General features: G+C 39.3%; 1 protein-coding gene across 2 annotated transcripts in view; it reads right to left on the bottom strand.

Moving 5' to 3' along the window:
- LOC100696121 (kinesin-like protein KIF19) overlaps positions 1-17107 on the bottom strand; it is a 33920-nt gene extending 16813 nt beyond the window's left edge. Inside the window, exons 1-3 of one of the 2 annotated variants that reach the window (XM_019362264.2) lie at positions 16979-17092; positions 16515-16570; positions 14730-14810 (exon numbers count right to left, since the gene is read on the bottom strand). In XM_019362264.2, coding sequence (XP_019217809.1) covers positions 14730-14810; positions 16515-16553 — 120 coding nt within the window. In that variant the 5' untranslated portion in view covers positions 16554-16570; positions 16979-17092. Of the gene's footprint in view, positions 1-14729; positions 14811-16514 lie in introns of both variants that reach the window. The other variant, XM_019362265.2, reaches the window with a different exon arrangement.
- Between the last annotated feature and the right edge of the window lie 546 nt (positions 17108-17653).

The raw sequence follows: 17653 nt of genomic DNA, 5'->3' as shown, positions 1-17653 counted from the left end.
ACCATGGGGGAACTAGGGGTTTGTCAGCTGACCAGCTCCGTTCAGCAGTGGGCCTTGAGAGTCCTCTGAGGCCTGAAGCACCCGGCTTGTTTGATGACCCCCCACTCCCCCAACCCCACCAACCACTGAATCGCTCACTTTGAAGCCTCTCAATTGAAATTCAAGAGGGGGGGGGTGTTTCACTTTTAATAAACTGGGAACAACAGATGAAGGCGGGGAGCATGGCAGGCTTACACAGGTCGCAATCAGAAAAGAGGGGGACAAAGAGGGGAGTGAAGTATTAAGAAAAAGAAAGAGTAAACATTGAAGGCATACAACTATTTATTCTTTGAATTTATATCGTTACCTTTTCAGTCAGTATTTTTTCTATGGCATACACGTGAAGAAGATTAATGCCCCAATGTCCTTTCGACACAAAGATAACATGTCCAGCAACTGATGCCCATTCTTCCTCTTTCTCATCCTCCTAACTTCCTCCGTCTCCTGTAGCACCCAGATACAATGACGTACAAGCTCTGATCGCATTTCATAGCAAAGACACTGTGAACAACGTAGTACTTCTCTTAGGTGCTCTTAAGCCACTTAGTCTCAGTCAATGTGATGACCTTCACAGACAATGTGAGTGTAGTCAGAAAAATTACTCTGGCAAAGAGCAGCAAAGACAGAAAAAGTGTGTAATTGAACATCTAATAATAAAATAAATGTATCAAAGTGGTTGAGAGCAACAGAGGCCATGCCAGCTGTAGTTACACCCAAATGAGGGAGTGTTTTTGGCCACCTCTTAAGGGAAACCACTGGTCCCACTGGTGACAAGAGGTGTAGGCAGGAAGGCCCGGGATGGACAATCAGGCAAACAATAGTGACACTTTCTCACATTAACCTATTGTGACAATGGTAAAAATTTAACTTTAACTCTCCTCTTTCAGTCATCTTTCTATGATCTGTACTAAACCTGCCACAACATAGTAGGGAGTGAGTTTGTGTTTTAGGGAAAGGGAAAATTAAAATTTTAGTTCAATTGAGTTTTATTTATTTATTTATCATCATCTGAAGGCACTTAGTCTTGTAAGAAAAAGAGTACAACATTAAACATAGAATTGCAACAGTAAATTGATCCTTTATGAGTGAACATTTGGCAACACTGAGGAGAAAAAGCAATCTTTAAAAGAAGCAGCAGAAATTATCACTTTACTATAAAAAGTTTTTGTTGTTCTTGTACACAACAAATGCATAAAACGAGTGTTTTCACATTTTCTGCCCCCCCTGGAAAGACTTTTTGGAGGAGGGGGGTAAAAAGTACCAGTTCAAATGTAAACAAAAACTATAATGGAGTAAAATGTTTGCCTTTTTGAAGTTAGCTGGCTTTATGTTGAAAAGCGACATAGCTTGTTAATATATGCAAGGCATGCTTGTGTAATTTTGTTGCTTGAAAAAGCTGATGAGCACACAGCAGTGCTCTTACATAATAGCAGGTATCAAATGCGTGCTTTCACGCACAGTTCTGTCTCTGCGCATGCACTTGGGAAATCATTAGGGACCAAGGGTGTTGATAACACCTCTAGTCCCATCTGTCATCTGTGATCTTGAGTTACAGTATAGGCTACCTTCCCACGGCTCCACCCATGAACATCCACACACAGCATCTGCTGCTTGGAAAGATTCTATACTATTAATTTTCTTAAGTCTCCTGATAAGACTTTAAGGTGCTGGCTCTAGTGTCAGTACACTGTGTGGCAACATAAGACGGGATGTCTGGACATGTGCCTAACCTTCCTGGGTTTAGAAGTTCTTGACACAGACGGCCTTTACCGTAGGTTGTTCTCTGCATTCAATTAAGAGGCTTCTGAGAAGTGTCTGAGGTTAGGTACAGGTCAGTATTAGCCCTTGAGCACTGATGTCTAGCGAACAGAACAGGTTAAGAAACGCTTAGAAACGTAGCGTTCTTGACATTAGCTTTATACACATCCTCCCTCTTTCTGGTTCTTGCTCACAGTTACATGGAAACGTACTCAAACACTCACAGCGAAATAAGCATGTCGCTGAAGCCCTATCTCCCCACTCGTTCGCTCCGGTCAGCTGAGCAGCTGTTGCTCTCAGTCCCTAAATCACGGCTGAAACTGAGAGGAGACCGAGCGTTCTCTATCGTGGCTCCTAAGCTTTGGAATAATCTTCCTCTTCACATTAGGCAATCGACATCAGTGATGGTTTTTAAATCCAGACTGAAAACACATTTTTATTCACTGGCTTTTGACTCAGTGGTTGACTGACTTGTATTTACTTACATTTTATTGTCTTCACTATGTTTATTATTTTACCGTATTTATTATTCTTATTGTATCTATTATATTTCTATTGTTCAGCACTTTGGTCAGCCTTGTGTGTTTTTAAAGTGCTATATAAATAAACGATGATGATGATGATGAAGATGAAAAAGACTGAGAGTTTTAACACTCTTATGAACCACAGTATGTTTGAGCACAAAGAAATTCACCTATACAAAAGGTACGTAATTTATTTCCCCACAAGAACTGACTAATCACATTTTGCCACTATGAGCACATCTGGCAAATGTTGAGATCAATTGATGAAACTGTTAGCTGGCAAAATGAGCCTTAAAAAAGTTAATCAAACTCAGCTCTCTTGAGTTAAGCTTACTTAGCCGAGGCTGTGAGTCAGTGAACAGCTGCACAGCAACCATTCTCCAAACACAACTGCTACAATACAGCGAGCACATAGATCATTATAAGGGCCTATGTGTTTGCTGTTAACGAACAAAGTAAAGGACAGGCCAAAACTGTGATAGTATAGTAATAGTCAATTTGCCATCACGTCCATTGTTTGGCTTAACACTCTGATGATAACAACCAATTGAAGCAGCCAGTGTGTGATTTCTAAACCTCTGCCAAAATGGTCAAACTTATGGGTAGTGGTTGACTTTGAAACCATCATCTTTCAAAGATCCGGAAAGACACAATTTTAGATGTTTGACGTCAAAACAAGACTTTCCACTCGGGTCTAAACTGGCTCTTGTTGTTATTTCTACCAGGACCAATCGCCCATTTTCACTGGCTGCTGACTTATTCATGGGCACCTCTGAAGGAGACATCAATTTTGACACAAGTGGGCTAGAAGCCCGATGCGCCTGAGAAAAGCACAAAGTGAAAAGGAAAGCAATTTCCTGGTTGACAGCCTCTACAAGCATGGTGTCATTTTTAGCAGTTTTAATCATGGTGTCACAATGGACATCACATGCTACAGCCACTTTTCATTTGGATGCAGCGCGTGACTCATTTTAACTTGACCTCGGAGGCTGGCAAAAAGAAAATGGTCAGAGCGTGAATTTATACACGGTGGCTAAGAAAAAAAGAGGCTATAAAATATTTATAGTATCTCAAGGATCAGCCAAAGTCAGACAACAGCTTGCTTATGTGGCGACATGAACCCAATTAGCATGATGGCATTATCTATACACCTGCAATAAATAGTGTGGTGAGATGGAGCAGTGCTGCCTGGTGCTTTTCTTGGCTGATGGGAATGATGATCAGCAAGACCTGCTGTTGGGGTCATTAAACCAGCAGGATTGACTTGGTTGGCCATCCTGCTGACTACAGCACAGCTAGCCCCCACCGTAGATCTATAATTCAAAGCCTGGATGTGGTGCGGTTTCACTAGCCAGCCAGCCCTGGTTGCTTCTCCCTGACTCCCTCTGCTATTATGTGCCAAATGGAAAATGCTGCCACGACGGGGAACAAAAGTCACAAAAGTGTAGAGATCAACCAGTTTTCTAAACACTATTTCATTACACCTAGATAATGGTTAGGGTCACTAATAAAATAACAAAGCAAAGTCTGAAAACACTTTAATGGCACTCTACACTAGAAACAAAACCCTTTTCCTGTCTTGTACTAATCCTGTAATTATTTTCAGGCTTTGATGTAGTGCATTGCTAGCAGGTAAAATTAAGGAAAATCTGAAGAAATGTTGTGAGATATTTTAAGGTTAATTAGTAAAAACGTTATACATAAATGAAGCAGCAACAACTGACACAATAATCAAAGACAGCAGCGATGAGAAATCTAGAACTGACACCAAAAATGTTAAGATGCTGTCTGAGTGAATTGCCTTCAGTGGTGATGAGGTAAGATCCTTGAAGAGTTTGTAATGCATGCTTTTGTGATAGATTGTGGTCACCCTGAAAGAACTTTCCCACTATGAGAAGCAGGCTATTGGGAAAACATGGAAAAGATGCTATCTTGTTGTCTAATGAAATCCTTTAATTTGATTTAAAATTATCCCTACAAATCTATACGAGACAGATAAGTTAAAAGTGCAGTTGAAATGTCTGCTAAAATAGAGCTGCTAATATGTTTATAGACTCTCCCTGTTGACTTCAACTGAGCCACTGGCACAAAAGGAAATGCCACCCACATTAGGTCTACAATACAGTCCTTTTAATTGCATGCAGGTATTCATCTCTTTATTTATTTAAGGACAGGTACCCATCAGAATATGAAATAAATGTATTAATCTCTGTGTGACGACTCTGCTCTCTGCGTGTATTTCAGTAGTCCCTTCTATTATCTTCTGGCTGCACAATTACCTAACAGTAGATTTGCTTAACAATGCCTTCTGCATGCTGTGTCAAGAATACTGAAGAAGAATAAAAGGACTGAGATCAGAAAAAGAATGAAAGCGGGTCTAAGCTGTGACCTTTACAAGGCAACCTTTCAAGCTGCTCTGTCAGCAACGCAACCAAAGCTTTGGAAAATCCAACGGGCACAATTGCAGTTGGTTATCTGATAGAAACCCTCGGCACTGCCCTCTGCACCCCAACAATGCTACTGTATATCCCGTTTCAGAGGCTCTCCATGATTGGAGGTGCGTGCTGGATCACAGTATACCTGATACAGTGTGCCTGATAGCAAGGTCTGCTCTTCTATTTGATGTTATATAAGATGTCTGGCTGTGGCTAACGAAGGCCAAATCATTACAGTCAGATGTAATTCCGACTGAGATGTTCAATAATACACGCAATAGTACTTTCAGTCTCTTGCACAATGCAGCAAGATGTCTTTTAAGCTGAAGAATTGGATGAGAGAAATTACTTCATTTTGTCCCTTTTAAACTTCCAATTTTCCTCGCTTCACTCATCTCTCCCATTATTTCTTTTTTATGTGGCACAGATGCATTATTAAACAGCAAAGGCACGGATTGTTAAAAAGGACTGAAAGAACAATGCAGCAATCTGTCATCCAAAAAAGCAATTCACTAAATGTCCAGATTGCAATTCAGTGTGAAGATGTCAGGTATCTTCACACTGTCATTAATTATACTCTAAAATAAAACAATCAAACCCATTAATCACTTTTACTTTGTTTCTTGTGTTAAAAAATTTCATGTTTGTGAGATAACATGCAAGCTAACAGAAGACAACGACAAAAGAGTAAACTCCATGTCAAGAGCTAATTAGGCTGATTACCAGAAAATCTATTACATGACAACGTGGTACCATCACAAACAAACATGCAGGAGTACACCAGCTGGCAGAAACCCATAGTAAGGCCAGAAGTAAACTCAAGGCCAGGGGCCGGAGGTCTGGCATAACACACAAACTAGGGCAATCACCAATTATCCAGGCAACAACACAGACGCAGACTCATACACATACTACCCAGAATCAAGCTACAATCCTGAGGTTGATATGGGTTACCAACTGGCTGCAGATTTATAATGTAAGCTCCAGAGAAATTACTTAAGAGTCAACTGATAAGCAATCCTTTTGGGATACGAAGGAAATGCTTGAATCAAAATAAAGTCCAATTTAGCTGGACCCAGATTACTCTCTTTCTTTAATAAAATTATGACAAATGGTAAAAGTCTTCTGTGTGGCAGAACTCTGAAAAAATGCTGGCACATTGATATCTGAAATCCATTTACACCTTTGATGTTCTGCTTTTTGACAAAGATGAATATGAATCATCCATAGCAGATTAACCTCTAATAATAACAGACCAAACAACAGTGTCAAATAACTTCATTTTTTTTAAGTGTGTAAGTTTGCTTTGTTATTTGTTCCTTATTTGTTACATTGTAATTACTGCTACAATTATCAAAAGGAATTATCACAGTATAATAGAATAAAAGCTGAAAAAAACATGTTGGTGAGTAATGGCCTTTGGAGGGTCCTTTCAGATGAAGGCAGCAGCAAGCTGTGCAAGGGTCCATTTAGTACAGAGCAGAGTTAACTTCACACCCATGTTCACACGTAATGACAGTAATAGCAAAATGGTGCTCGACAGCATGCTATTTTCAGCCTTTCAGTGAATTTGGTACCATCATGACATGACAGAAGGAGATGTTGTCCGTGTAAAACACAAAAGAAACCATTACTTCTTCCAAGTCCTTTTTGGAGGCATGGCAGAAAAATCAACTTTCTCCAAGGTTTCAAAAATACACTGCACTCTCTTTTTTGAAGTTAACTGACAGCTCGAATGTACTAAAGAGGTATAGGCAAAAGAAAAGCTGCAAGCCACATAAAAGTGTTGAGTTCATTAAAAAAAACCAAACAAAAAAAAAATAAATTGGAGTTTGGAACTGACAAACCTGTCTAAATTGAACATCCTTTAAAAATGTCAGTATGCAAATTAGATTGTTAAGAGCTTCTGGGTGAGCTCAGAAAGCACAACTGTACTAAACCAACCAGTTTCCTAGCTTCCTCTATATTGGATTTTCAGTTGTGTTCCTAGGTAATACTTAATAATTAACAATGCAAATGAAAGGGTTTTTTAAAAAAATCCATTGTACTTGAATTAAAAGGAAAAAATACCGGTCGTCGTCAATGCTCATCATCCACCTAGTAGACAAACCTATGGTATCAATCTGAAAATCCTACATCAGCTCCCCCTCGATTTATCAAGTTCACAAATTTGGGTGACGGCAGGGTGACGACAATACCCCTTCAGGCTTTTATGGTTGAGGGGGGAAAAAATAATGTCTTTATCATATAAAATAAATTCTAAATGCAGCTCTTAAAGCTACACAATAAATGGAGATGTGACTCACCTACATCACCTGTTCATAATATACCACCCTTGTGGAAAAGGCAAGTTTTCTATTCTCTGGCTCAGTGCTGTGATTAAACATTTTCCCCTGATTCTTGTTTTAATTGTCCAATGTAGGCAATTTTCGGGAAAGGCAGTCTCATGGATGAGCCCCACCAGAGAGACAACATGTTGTTATGACTGGTGTAATACACTAAAAGCCCCCGTAGAGACTGATTCCCACTGGGTCATTAATACCCAAGGCATGCAATTCTTTGTAAACACCCTGTAATGGCTAGCTGAAAATCTGTCCATCTCAAATATAATCTCTTTTCTTCCCGGTTTTATTTCCCTCAGTCTTATTTGGCATACTTGTTGCTCTTCCCACTCAAAAATTTAACTCTTCATTTCAAAACTGATATTTTCAATTTATTTGATTTTCAGCTCTGGCTAGAGTTATCTTAGTCATTGTGTAAATGCTTTTTTTTTACCTAATAGTTTATCCACATTGGACAAATTCTTGCCTGTCACCTACGGAAGCGAGCACATCTATGACCCTGTGGCTGAATGTATTTCCTGCTTGAGTAAGTGGTATTTAAGTGCACTCCAGGAAGCAGGGGCAAACACAGGGAGATTCAGGACACAGGAAAGTGTCTTTCCTCACAATTTCATCATCTCCTCTACAGAAAGCATGCTATTCTTGCATGATCTGCAACATTACAAGTTGTGATAACAGTAAAAGCCCATTGGGTGGTTCTTTTCATTTCAAAAACTATGCCTGAGGACACAGAGTGGTTTGAACAATTGTTATATTGTGTGTATTATTTAACAGCTAGCATGTACAATATAGTCCATACTCCATAATGAACTATTTTAATTTGTCAAAAAAATTAATTGGTCCAAAAAAAACAAAAAAGCTGGAATCCACTCTAGACTTGAGTCTCCTTTAGAGAGCGCATGATGAGAGGGCACTGAGAGGGATCACTAACAACACACACAAACATGCACAGTCCAACCAAAGGAGGATGTAATGGAATCAGTGAGAAAGCTAACTCGGTCAGGTGTGAGAATAAGGAAAGCAAAGATTATCCACTTTTCTGGAACAGACTGTCTATTTGGATTGACACATTAACCCACATTTGAAGAAAAACAAAAAAGTAGGACTACTTTCCACGTCTGGCCCAAACTGCTTCCTCTCCTTCTGTGGTGCCACTGTTGCCATTTTAGGTTCAGCTCCTATGCCTAGCACTTTCGCTGTATGCTATTTGCATTTCCTTTCCATCTCTTGTCCAGCTGTGAAGCTATTCAAACAGTCTGCCTCATAAAACCACTCCACCTAGACAAAGTATGCCATTTTTTTCAGTTTCTGTTAGAAATAGGCTAGCAAATGGGCTGCTGGAGAGAACATTTCCATTAACAGAGGGTGGAGAAACATTAAGGGAGCAAGTTAATTAGGCATATTTCTTGAGTATATCTTGTGCATGGTACTGAGACTTGTAAGCATGCTACATATAGAATCAAATTTACTACATTTTTAATTAATCCTGCAGTCTGGTTTTGTATTTGTTTTGTTTTACTAGTTTCCTATTGTGTGTTTTAAATACTGTTTGTTTTTTAGCTAAGAACTACTGAACAGACGTCTGTTATGTGACTGCATAGTGACAATAAAGAATCTTGAATCAATGTCAGGACGGCTACCTGACCAATTTTATCAGTCACTGAGTGTCCTATGTAGCATTCTGATGTTTGCTGGCACTTTTGTATTCTGCAGTGCAAACCTTTTCTAATCTACACTACACTGTTTTCTAAAGGAGCTGCTTTTGCTAAACCGGGCTAATTACAGTACAGTCTCTAATGCAAAGGCAATTTGAATCTCCTTTCACTGACAGGCCGGTGTAGAGGATGTCGGAAACTCTATACTGAGTACTTGAGGTTAGGTGCTTCGTAGTTCACAAAGGCAGAAAATTTGCCAGTTAATGGGCATACTGTAATGACGTTGACCTGTGCTTGGACCAAGCTGAATGCTGCTTATTGTCTCAAAGGACGTGATCTTTACAAAGGAAGCAGGAGGTAAAAGGTTACATTTTTGTTTGCCTTCTGGCTGACATTCTCTCTCTCTTCAGGATAAAGATGAACATGAGAGAAAAAACCTGTCCCTGAGAATTTTTTTTCACAACACCAGATATATAAGTACATGGAAATCCCTTATTGTTATAAAAGATGGTTTTTAAGTCCCCTTTTACCAGCACGTTACAGAATTTTTACTGTCATAAGATACCCATGAAATACAGTGCAGATTGCACAGACACCTAAGCTGTACAGATGTCCCACTAATGAATGCAAGAACGTATTTGATGCAGACAATTCACCTGCTGATGTGAAAAAGCAACAAGGAAAAATCCACAGTTTTTGTGAACTTCTTCCAAATGGTTTCCTTTATTCTCACAAATGTTGGACTGTGATTTTGAGTAACAGAAATATAAAAACAAAAAACAGACAACAGAAAACAAAAACAAACAATGGCCCTGACCTTGTCTAGGTGTCTCTATGGAGACGAGGCCTCAACATAAAGCATTCCCCTCTGTGTGGTGACAGACTAGCCTGGACAAAAACATGCCTTACAACTCCAAAGGCTAAGACACATGCTGCGTGATGCAAACACTCAACTCTACTAAAAGATATTTTCACCTACACATGTCTGAATTTATGTACTAATATTCCTGATATTCCTTTTCTGGCTCTGTCTTTGAAAATGGATTCATTTTTTATTTAAAGAGTCTGTATATTTATAAGGTATCTGTGTAAAAGTTTTTTTTTTTAATGTACTCTGTAAATAATCTGCCTGTAAAGTGGAATTGCTGAAGAGAGCCACAGGGTGATGCCTTCTTTGCAGAGCTTGAATTAAGACACAGGACATAGGCACAGAAATAAGGCTTTGACTGAGATTAACATTTTCGATGAAAAACGAATGTAGCACTGAGGACACCTAGTATGGTATGGTCAATGTTAGGTAGTATGCCAGAGCGAATGTCTCCACTGCTGTGTCTGACAAATCCCTCAACTATTATAGGTAAGCTAGCTAAGTGCTACGTATTACTATCTCTTCTTGGACAAGGACACATCATAGGTGGTGATCCCTGATCATTTAACAGCATGTGTTATCCCACCTGTATATTTAGAGGCTGCACAGCAACCTTCATCTGATTAACTGAAATGGGTTCCTCAGTTTGCTGATTTTCGTTCGTTCGTTCGTTCTTTTTTTTTTTTTTTTTTTTTACAGTTTAACACAAAAATGACATTTGCAAATTGTACATATACCTCAGTAAATATATAACAAAGTTTGTTGTAGTGACAGGGCAGTGAGGGGTGTATAAGTTTAAACTATTGCCCAACCCTAAAGATAAAATACCTTTTAAAGAATTAAATGTATTTTAAATGACTCTACCTCTACCTACCACTTTAGTTTAATCATTAAAATGTCACATCAGACGTTGTTAAGTTAAGTGAAATTGTCCTGAGTAATTTTGTTCACAAGGCTGAGGGACCATCTTTAGACCTCATGGGCTAAACATGGCCTTAGTGTTAGCCTCTTAAGGACCGACCTCTCACCTCTGTTGGTATATTACATTAAGATGGTAATGGAAATACTGTCTGCTGGAGGTTCAGTTTCTTCTCAGTGATGTTCAGTATGTGAATGTAAATGTCAATAACTATTGATTAGAAATCTAAAGCACAACTGTTTTTTTAAAATATAGACCACGTGGCACTCTAAAAGCTGGTTTCCAACAGCATTTAAAAGTTGGTGCGTGCGTTCTTTTTTGCTACTCACCAAAACCTGTCTGAAAAAACAAAATCTTTGCAGATCATAGGAATTATATTATCATCTGTGGGAACAGCTGCAATCTTTTTTTGTTGTTGTTTTTCTTAATCTTTTTTGTGTTATATCATCATTAGCAAGGACCAATACACCTAGCCTTGTTTGCTAGGTTAGTCTTTTGAAATTGTTTCTCATTTTCTTTAGAAGTAACAATTATGTCCAATAGTCACTTATGCCCAATAGTCTCTTCAGAAGTAAAAATTATTTACAATAGTCACTTGTTGTTTTTAAGTTGAAGCAGGCTATTTATTTGCTCCCTCAACAGTTCAATGTTTCTTTGATCCTCAATGTCCATAGTGTTAGAGGCTACACCGGCTGCATTAGTTCAGTGGTCCCAAAATGTAATGGTTTACACATTTACCTAACAAAAGAAAGCTATCTGGATCAGTCCCGGGAGCAGACATAAATCCTCCCAAGGACACTGCATCAGGAAGGTAAAGTTAAAGTTCAAGATCAGATGTGTGGAGCAGCCTGCTATACTGATCCCTTGTGAAAAAGAGCTGAAAGTAGCCAGTCTTAATAATTCAAGGTTTCTTTGTTTCCCAATGGCCATTGTGTCAGGCAGTGATGGTGTGATGATACAGTACAGTAAGATAAATTACCACTACAACAGTGTACTTTTCTGATAGGGATAAAAGTCTCTTTTTTATGCTGAAACTTCACTAGATTATTATGCTCTTGAGTGCCTAAAACCTGCAACATTTAAGACCCCATTCACATATATTACCACCTGTGGCTAGTTTACTACTTACTCAAGGACAAGAAAAGCCCACTGAGTGTAAGTGCAACAGGTGGTCCATGAAGATCCCTACAGGCTGTCTCTGGGGGAAGAGTAAGCCTGAGAGAGAAAAAGAGCAGGTGGCACAAGGCTTAACCTGAGCTAAAACTCATCCAATGAGCTCATCTCCACAGGCTTAGCCAGCTTCCAAGTTGTCTGCTTTCTGCCAGGACAGCCAGATCTGGGTACTCTGACCCAGTCCGCCGAGTCAGCCACCAGCCCTCTGCTAATCTGTCTGAGCACTGCCTTTGGGCCATATGTTTACCATCTCATCAACAAAGTAACATATGCACTGTCTTGTTTGCTTGCAAAAAGATGCTGTCTATAAAGGATTTAAGATGTAGTGTAGACATCACTCTGTATTTCTCTGTATGTGATGACTACCACAGGAGTGACAGCTACAGGTAAACAGATTCAGCCCTGTCGTGCAATATAATCCCACCACATCCACTGTGATGATGTGACCTTATCTCACAATATCCCCTCCATTCATGTCAAGGCAGCCCAGGTAAGCCCACAGGTAAAAAACAGATCCCAACAATCCCACTGTCTCGATAACAAGTGTGTAGCGTAAGCTCCACTAATCCTTTGTTGTGAACGTGTACAAGTGAACCCGACATAACCTCAAAGAGGCCATACATCAGCACTCTCAATAAACTATGTACTGTGGTATTCAGGATTAAAATCAACACACTGAGTCAAGCTGAAGAGGAAACATTTCTTTTCTAGCTGAGGTTTGGTTGAGCCTTATTATAGTGGCTGTGTCAGCACCATATCTACCTTCCTGGTGTTATGCTCTAATCCCCTGAGTCCAAGCCTATTTTAATGATGTCATGCCAGACTGGTGCTGATGTTGTCCTTAAGCTGTGATTAAATTACTTATGTTAAAACAAACAAGTGATATACCAGCGCCGTGGATAATCAGTTTCTAGCAATTTCCCTCAAGAACATGAAAAAACACTAATCATACCCTTTATTGAATATAACATTCTCCACAAACACTTGTCACTGTTTTACTGTGGTGAGTCTGCGTCACTGTGTCATCTGTTGCTACTGTTAATTTTCTGGCTTTGTCTTGGTTAAGAGAAGCTGCCCACCACCAGCAGGCCCACAAAGCCTCAATCAGCCTACACTTCGTGAGGAGACACCTCAGCAGGTTCACAGTCACGATGTTCATTATCGTTTGCACTACCATCATCACCACTACACAATCTACTAAATGGTCTCGAAGAGGGACCTGCTCAAACGTGAGGCTTAATGGTGAAAATTGTCCTCAAGGGACTTGCACACGCAATGTGTCCTTCTCATATGAAAGGTCACATGGTAGCAACCTCATTAAATACCATGCTCATTGGGAAAAAGCCCATCTGCTCTATGACAGCAAACCATTTTTTTTCTATTCCACTGCCAGAATAAATGAATACAAAAATCAAGTTTTGGTTGTAGTTTATGAAATATGCTTAAAACTTGTTGGCTAAGGGGAACTGCTATGGCCATGATAGCCAGTCTAATTCTGTTCACTCTGAGTCATTCTCATCATGGTTTACTCTAATGGAAAACACAATTAGTGTAATAGCTCCATTCAAAGCTGCTTATTTGTCAGATAAATTGGAAAGTAATGTCAAACAAGTTGGTGGAAAACTGAAACAAGACCACAGTGGAAACAAACAGAACCAAGCATGAGGCTGCCAGTACTGGCTGTTTTCATATTAAAGTCAGATGTGTTGTTTTGTCAGACCAACAGTAAAAGCCAAAGAAATTCAAATTATAGAAACAACAAAACAGAAAAAGACTTTCCAATTAAACTGTTTGCCAAATTGCATCATGGGTAATGTAGGCGCTAAGTTAGCAAGATAAAAGTATTAGTGGAATAAAAATAGGCATAAGCATTTGTCCATTGTCCATTTGTCTGACACTACAGAAGACGTGCACTGCTAATTGGTGAACTACTCATTTCCAATGACTAGGTGGCTGAAAATTACTTCATAAGCATCAGACAGATTCAGAAATAGAAATAATTACTACTTGCTGCCCTAGCCGTCTCTCTCTGTTGCCATTCACGTCACAAAGTTCTTGCACCATTATGAAAATCAAAATCAATGCTTTTTATGACCTTTTCAAGACCTCAGTAATTGGAGCGGCACAGTCTTTATGTTATAACTGTGTGGGCACTATTGGACTTCAGAGATACTTTTTTCTGGACTTAAAAGATACCAGAGGGAAACTGCACCACACTTCTGTTAAAACATTTTTGTGTACCTGATTTATTTTGTACAACAGAAAGCAGATCAATACACCAACTATTTTTTTTTTAAATCTACAAGACGACCTGGTGTGGTGCGCATACATGACTTAGTGCAAAGCACACACTCACTGTAACAATTAATACAAAAAACAAGTCACACACCAGTCATATCCATACACTTACATTCACTAACTACTTTAGGCTAAATCATTCATGGTTAAATGTGAACAAGGTTAACCGTAGTTCACTCCTCTCTACCTGGTATTTTACTTTCTTAAACTAACCCTGTTTCTCTTTCAAACAAACAAATGTCAGTATTTACATTGCATGACTTATTAGAAGCTACTTTGAAGTTGCTGACAGACCAGTTTAGGTTGATTGCAATTATGTTATTGGGTTAGTGCCTGTTAGTGCCACAGTCTATATAACTGTATCTGAAAATGGGGGACAACAATGTTAAGCATGTGACATTAAAACCACACGTGTAATAATGATTTTTTTAAAATAAATCTTAAAGGTGAAAATTTTTAAATATGAAGCACATAAGGAGATTTTTATTACTTGAGTCTGAATCTTGCAGCATTCATATACATATGCAATATGAAATGTATGCTTTATAAATTAGTTGTTGTTTTTTTAAGAGATGCTGACGTTGCCAAGGTCCCTGTAGGCACCTTATTTGTGCAGTCTCATGACAAGCGGGAAGGAAGACAGTATCCCTCTTTCACACAAAGCCACCCCATCACTCACTCACATGCAGAGTGAAAAATTAAAAGACCAATGTCTCACCTGGTCGTCTACTCTGTGGGCCACGATTGTAGCCCCCTCCTCCTGCTCAGCATCGCTGAGGGGTCGGATCCTCAAGGCAACCTGCAGCAAACAGAGCAAACTCAGTCTTCTTTGAATGTAATCAGCTTGGAGATGTTCGGTTTCATGACATCATATCTAAGAAAATGACACTGACCACACACAAGACGACATGTCTAGGTTTTTATTGCCGTGGTAGTTTGTTCTGTCTGTAGTTTAAACTAAATTTTTGTAAATGCTTTAATGTCACTTGTTAGAGTGACTCTGCTTCAACAGAAAAGCATTTTATAAGAAAAAAAACTGGCTCATTTATCAGATGCAGCACACGCTGTGCTGATTTTGAACATTACAATGGTTTTGGGAATGAAGAAAGCAGGTGAGTAATGTTTAATATGGCTCAGGATTGGCTTTGTGCACAATAAAAAAAAAGAATCCCTTAAGATCAAATGTAATTTAGAATAATAAAGATGTGCGAATATAAGTAGGAAGGGGAACTATGATACACTGCTATATTGCATTAAGGGAGTTGTAAAAGATGTCTCCTAGTAATAACCCAAATTCATGGAAATGAAACACATAAATTGCATGAGTAATCTTTCAAATGTCAAGCACATTTTTTTTACCATTCAACTTAATAATAAGACATAATCACACTTAGAAGATCCTGCATTTTCCCCCTAATTTTTAAAAGTCACTTTTCTCTCTCACAACCCCAATTCAACCAGGGTAGGTAAACTGGAAACTCAAAATCATCACTTTAAATGCAGAGCTGTAGTTTTAGAGTCTAAATTATGAATACTGGATGGCACTTGGCAGACACATAACAACTTAATGAGTGGAGCATTGTACTACGACAGCATTATGCACATTCAGACTCCTGCTGTTAGTCTAAATCTGTCTGCATGATTTAGAGGTCAGCAGAAAAGCTCCGACTGAATTAAAATAGGATGAAAACAGAGTGTAGCAATACCAGCAGTGCGTTAGACCCACAGGGGTGGCCCATGAGCTGCATTCATATGCATTCAAACAAATGTGCTATGACGTTCGTGTATATAGGGGCTTTTATAGTGATGTGGATCCACCTTAGATTCACCTAGGCAACAAATGGAAATAATAAGGTCCTCTCTCTATCAGCACCATGTAGAAGGTGTATTACATGGGGGACAAGAGAGGCCAGGCAACTGAAACAGCCACTTCAATAATTCAGGTAAGGGCTGCAATGCAGGTGGTATAAAAGAAAATTGAACATTCACTATAAACGCCAGCAGCTTAAATGGTTAGGAATTCAAGAAGAAACCCCTAGGAAGAAGAACAACAACCTAAAAATAAACTATGCTTAGGCTAACTCCATGATGCCTCTAATGTGTTTTAGTTTAATTTAATTATATGTTTTAATACCGAGGTTACTCGGGGGTGAGTAGGCTGGGTTTTTTGTTTGTTTGTTTGTTTGTTTGTTTGCTTTTAAAAAATAAAGGGTGGTATTTGGTATCCAGTGTGAAGCCACCTATTTGTGCATATGTCATTCAACAAAAAATACAGGACACTTTAGGCAAACTGCACGGGACTGCAGCCTACCTACAGGTGTACTCTAATGAAGTGATCACCGAGTGTTCAGATAACTGGCCGCAAATTTATGGGCTTGTTTGTATTAAATGGTGATGGTTTTCTACTACTCACCAACAGCGCGAACTCATCTGACAAAGTTAATAAAGGTGTTACAGCTCAATAAAAAAATATATCATTAAAAAAGCATAGGTTGAAACTCACAGTTAGCTGGTGGTCCTTTGACTCTCCGGTGTCCTTCATGTTCACTTTCGGTCAGCCTGAAGGATAGCGAGCATCAACAGAAAACGGGGCACTGAACCATCCCGCTCCCCGTCGTTACCTGCATGCCACCTACTCTTTAAAAAAAAGCACCTGCAGCCCACCGCACACACCTAACAACTACTAATACACCCGGGTTCTGCCTTTAATGCTCACTGGTTGTAGCTTCTCAGTAGTAACAAGCGCGACTGGCGAGCTAACAATCTGTTCGTGTCGTTTTTACTCAACGACATAAGCTTTCCTACAACTACCGACCGACTCTACTCTCTCACTCGCTTCCTCTTTGTGTCCTCGAGAGCGCGTCGGTGGGTATCTTCCACGCAGCGGGTTGGGAAACACGGGAATAATTTAGCCAGACGAAAAGCTAAAGGTAGCGGCAGGTAACAGCAGCACCAGCAACAGCTCACCTGCTACTCGCACTTCTCTGTTTCTGTCCTCGCTCCTCTCCGCTCCTTGCCCTGTGTATACGCGCGCGCGAGTCTCTGCGCTCGCGCGTGCTGTGTTGTCCCTGGAGATTCGCGGAGCACCGGCAGTATCAAATCAGCTACTGTAAACACCAGTACATCCGATTATAAAGTAAAACCCTCTAGTCCGTTTTTTTTTTTTCATTGCTTTGGGTGAATAAATAAATAAATAATATGACATGGCATGTGTACTCCCAGTTTTGCTATCCTAGGCTACACAGTGATTGTAAAGGAAATTCAAACATAACCCGCTGTACCTTGTAAAAGTGCTTCATAGCAACCTGGGTCATATTAACATTATATAAGGCTTCTGAATTTCACAGGACAATAAAGTTGACAAAAAGTCACATTCAAGCGAGCATATATCAGTTATTGGACTGGATGTGTCTTTGTTATTAATTATTTTTTAAAACAAATCTTTTGGAGAGTTTCTGAAACACCTTTAAAACAATGGTGAATATTTTTAAATGGCTGCATGAGTTTATCCAAACCAGTTATTGTGCATTCAAATAGATCTGTGATCCTAATATCACACATTTTACAGACACGAATAGTTGGAAAATGGTAACCTTTTTTAAATGTCTTTTTCTGTGTGAAATACCCTTTCTGTGTCACTTT

The sequence above is a fragment of the Oreochromis niloticus genome, linkage group LG8 (genome assembly GCF_001858045.2).
Source record: "Oreochromis niloticus isolate F11D_XX linkage group LG8, O_niloticus_UMD_NMBU, whole genome shotgun sequence".
NCBI classification, from domain to species: Eukaryota; Metazoa; Chordata; class Actinopteri; order Cichliformes; family Cichlidae; genus Oreochromis; species Oreochromis niloticus.
Note: the sequence above shows the minus strand (reverse complement) of the source record. Positions and strands in the feature narration are given on the sequence as shown.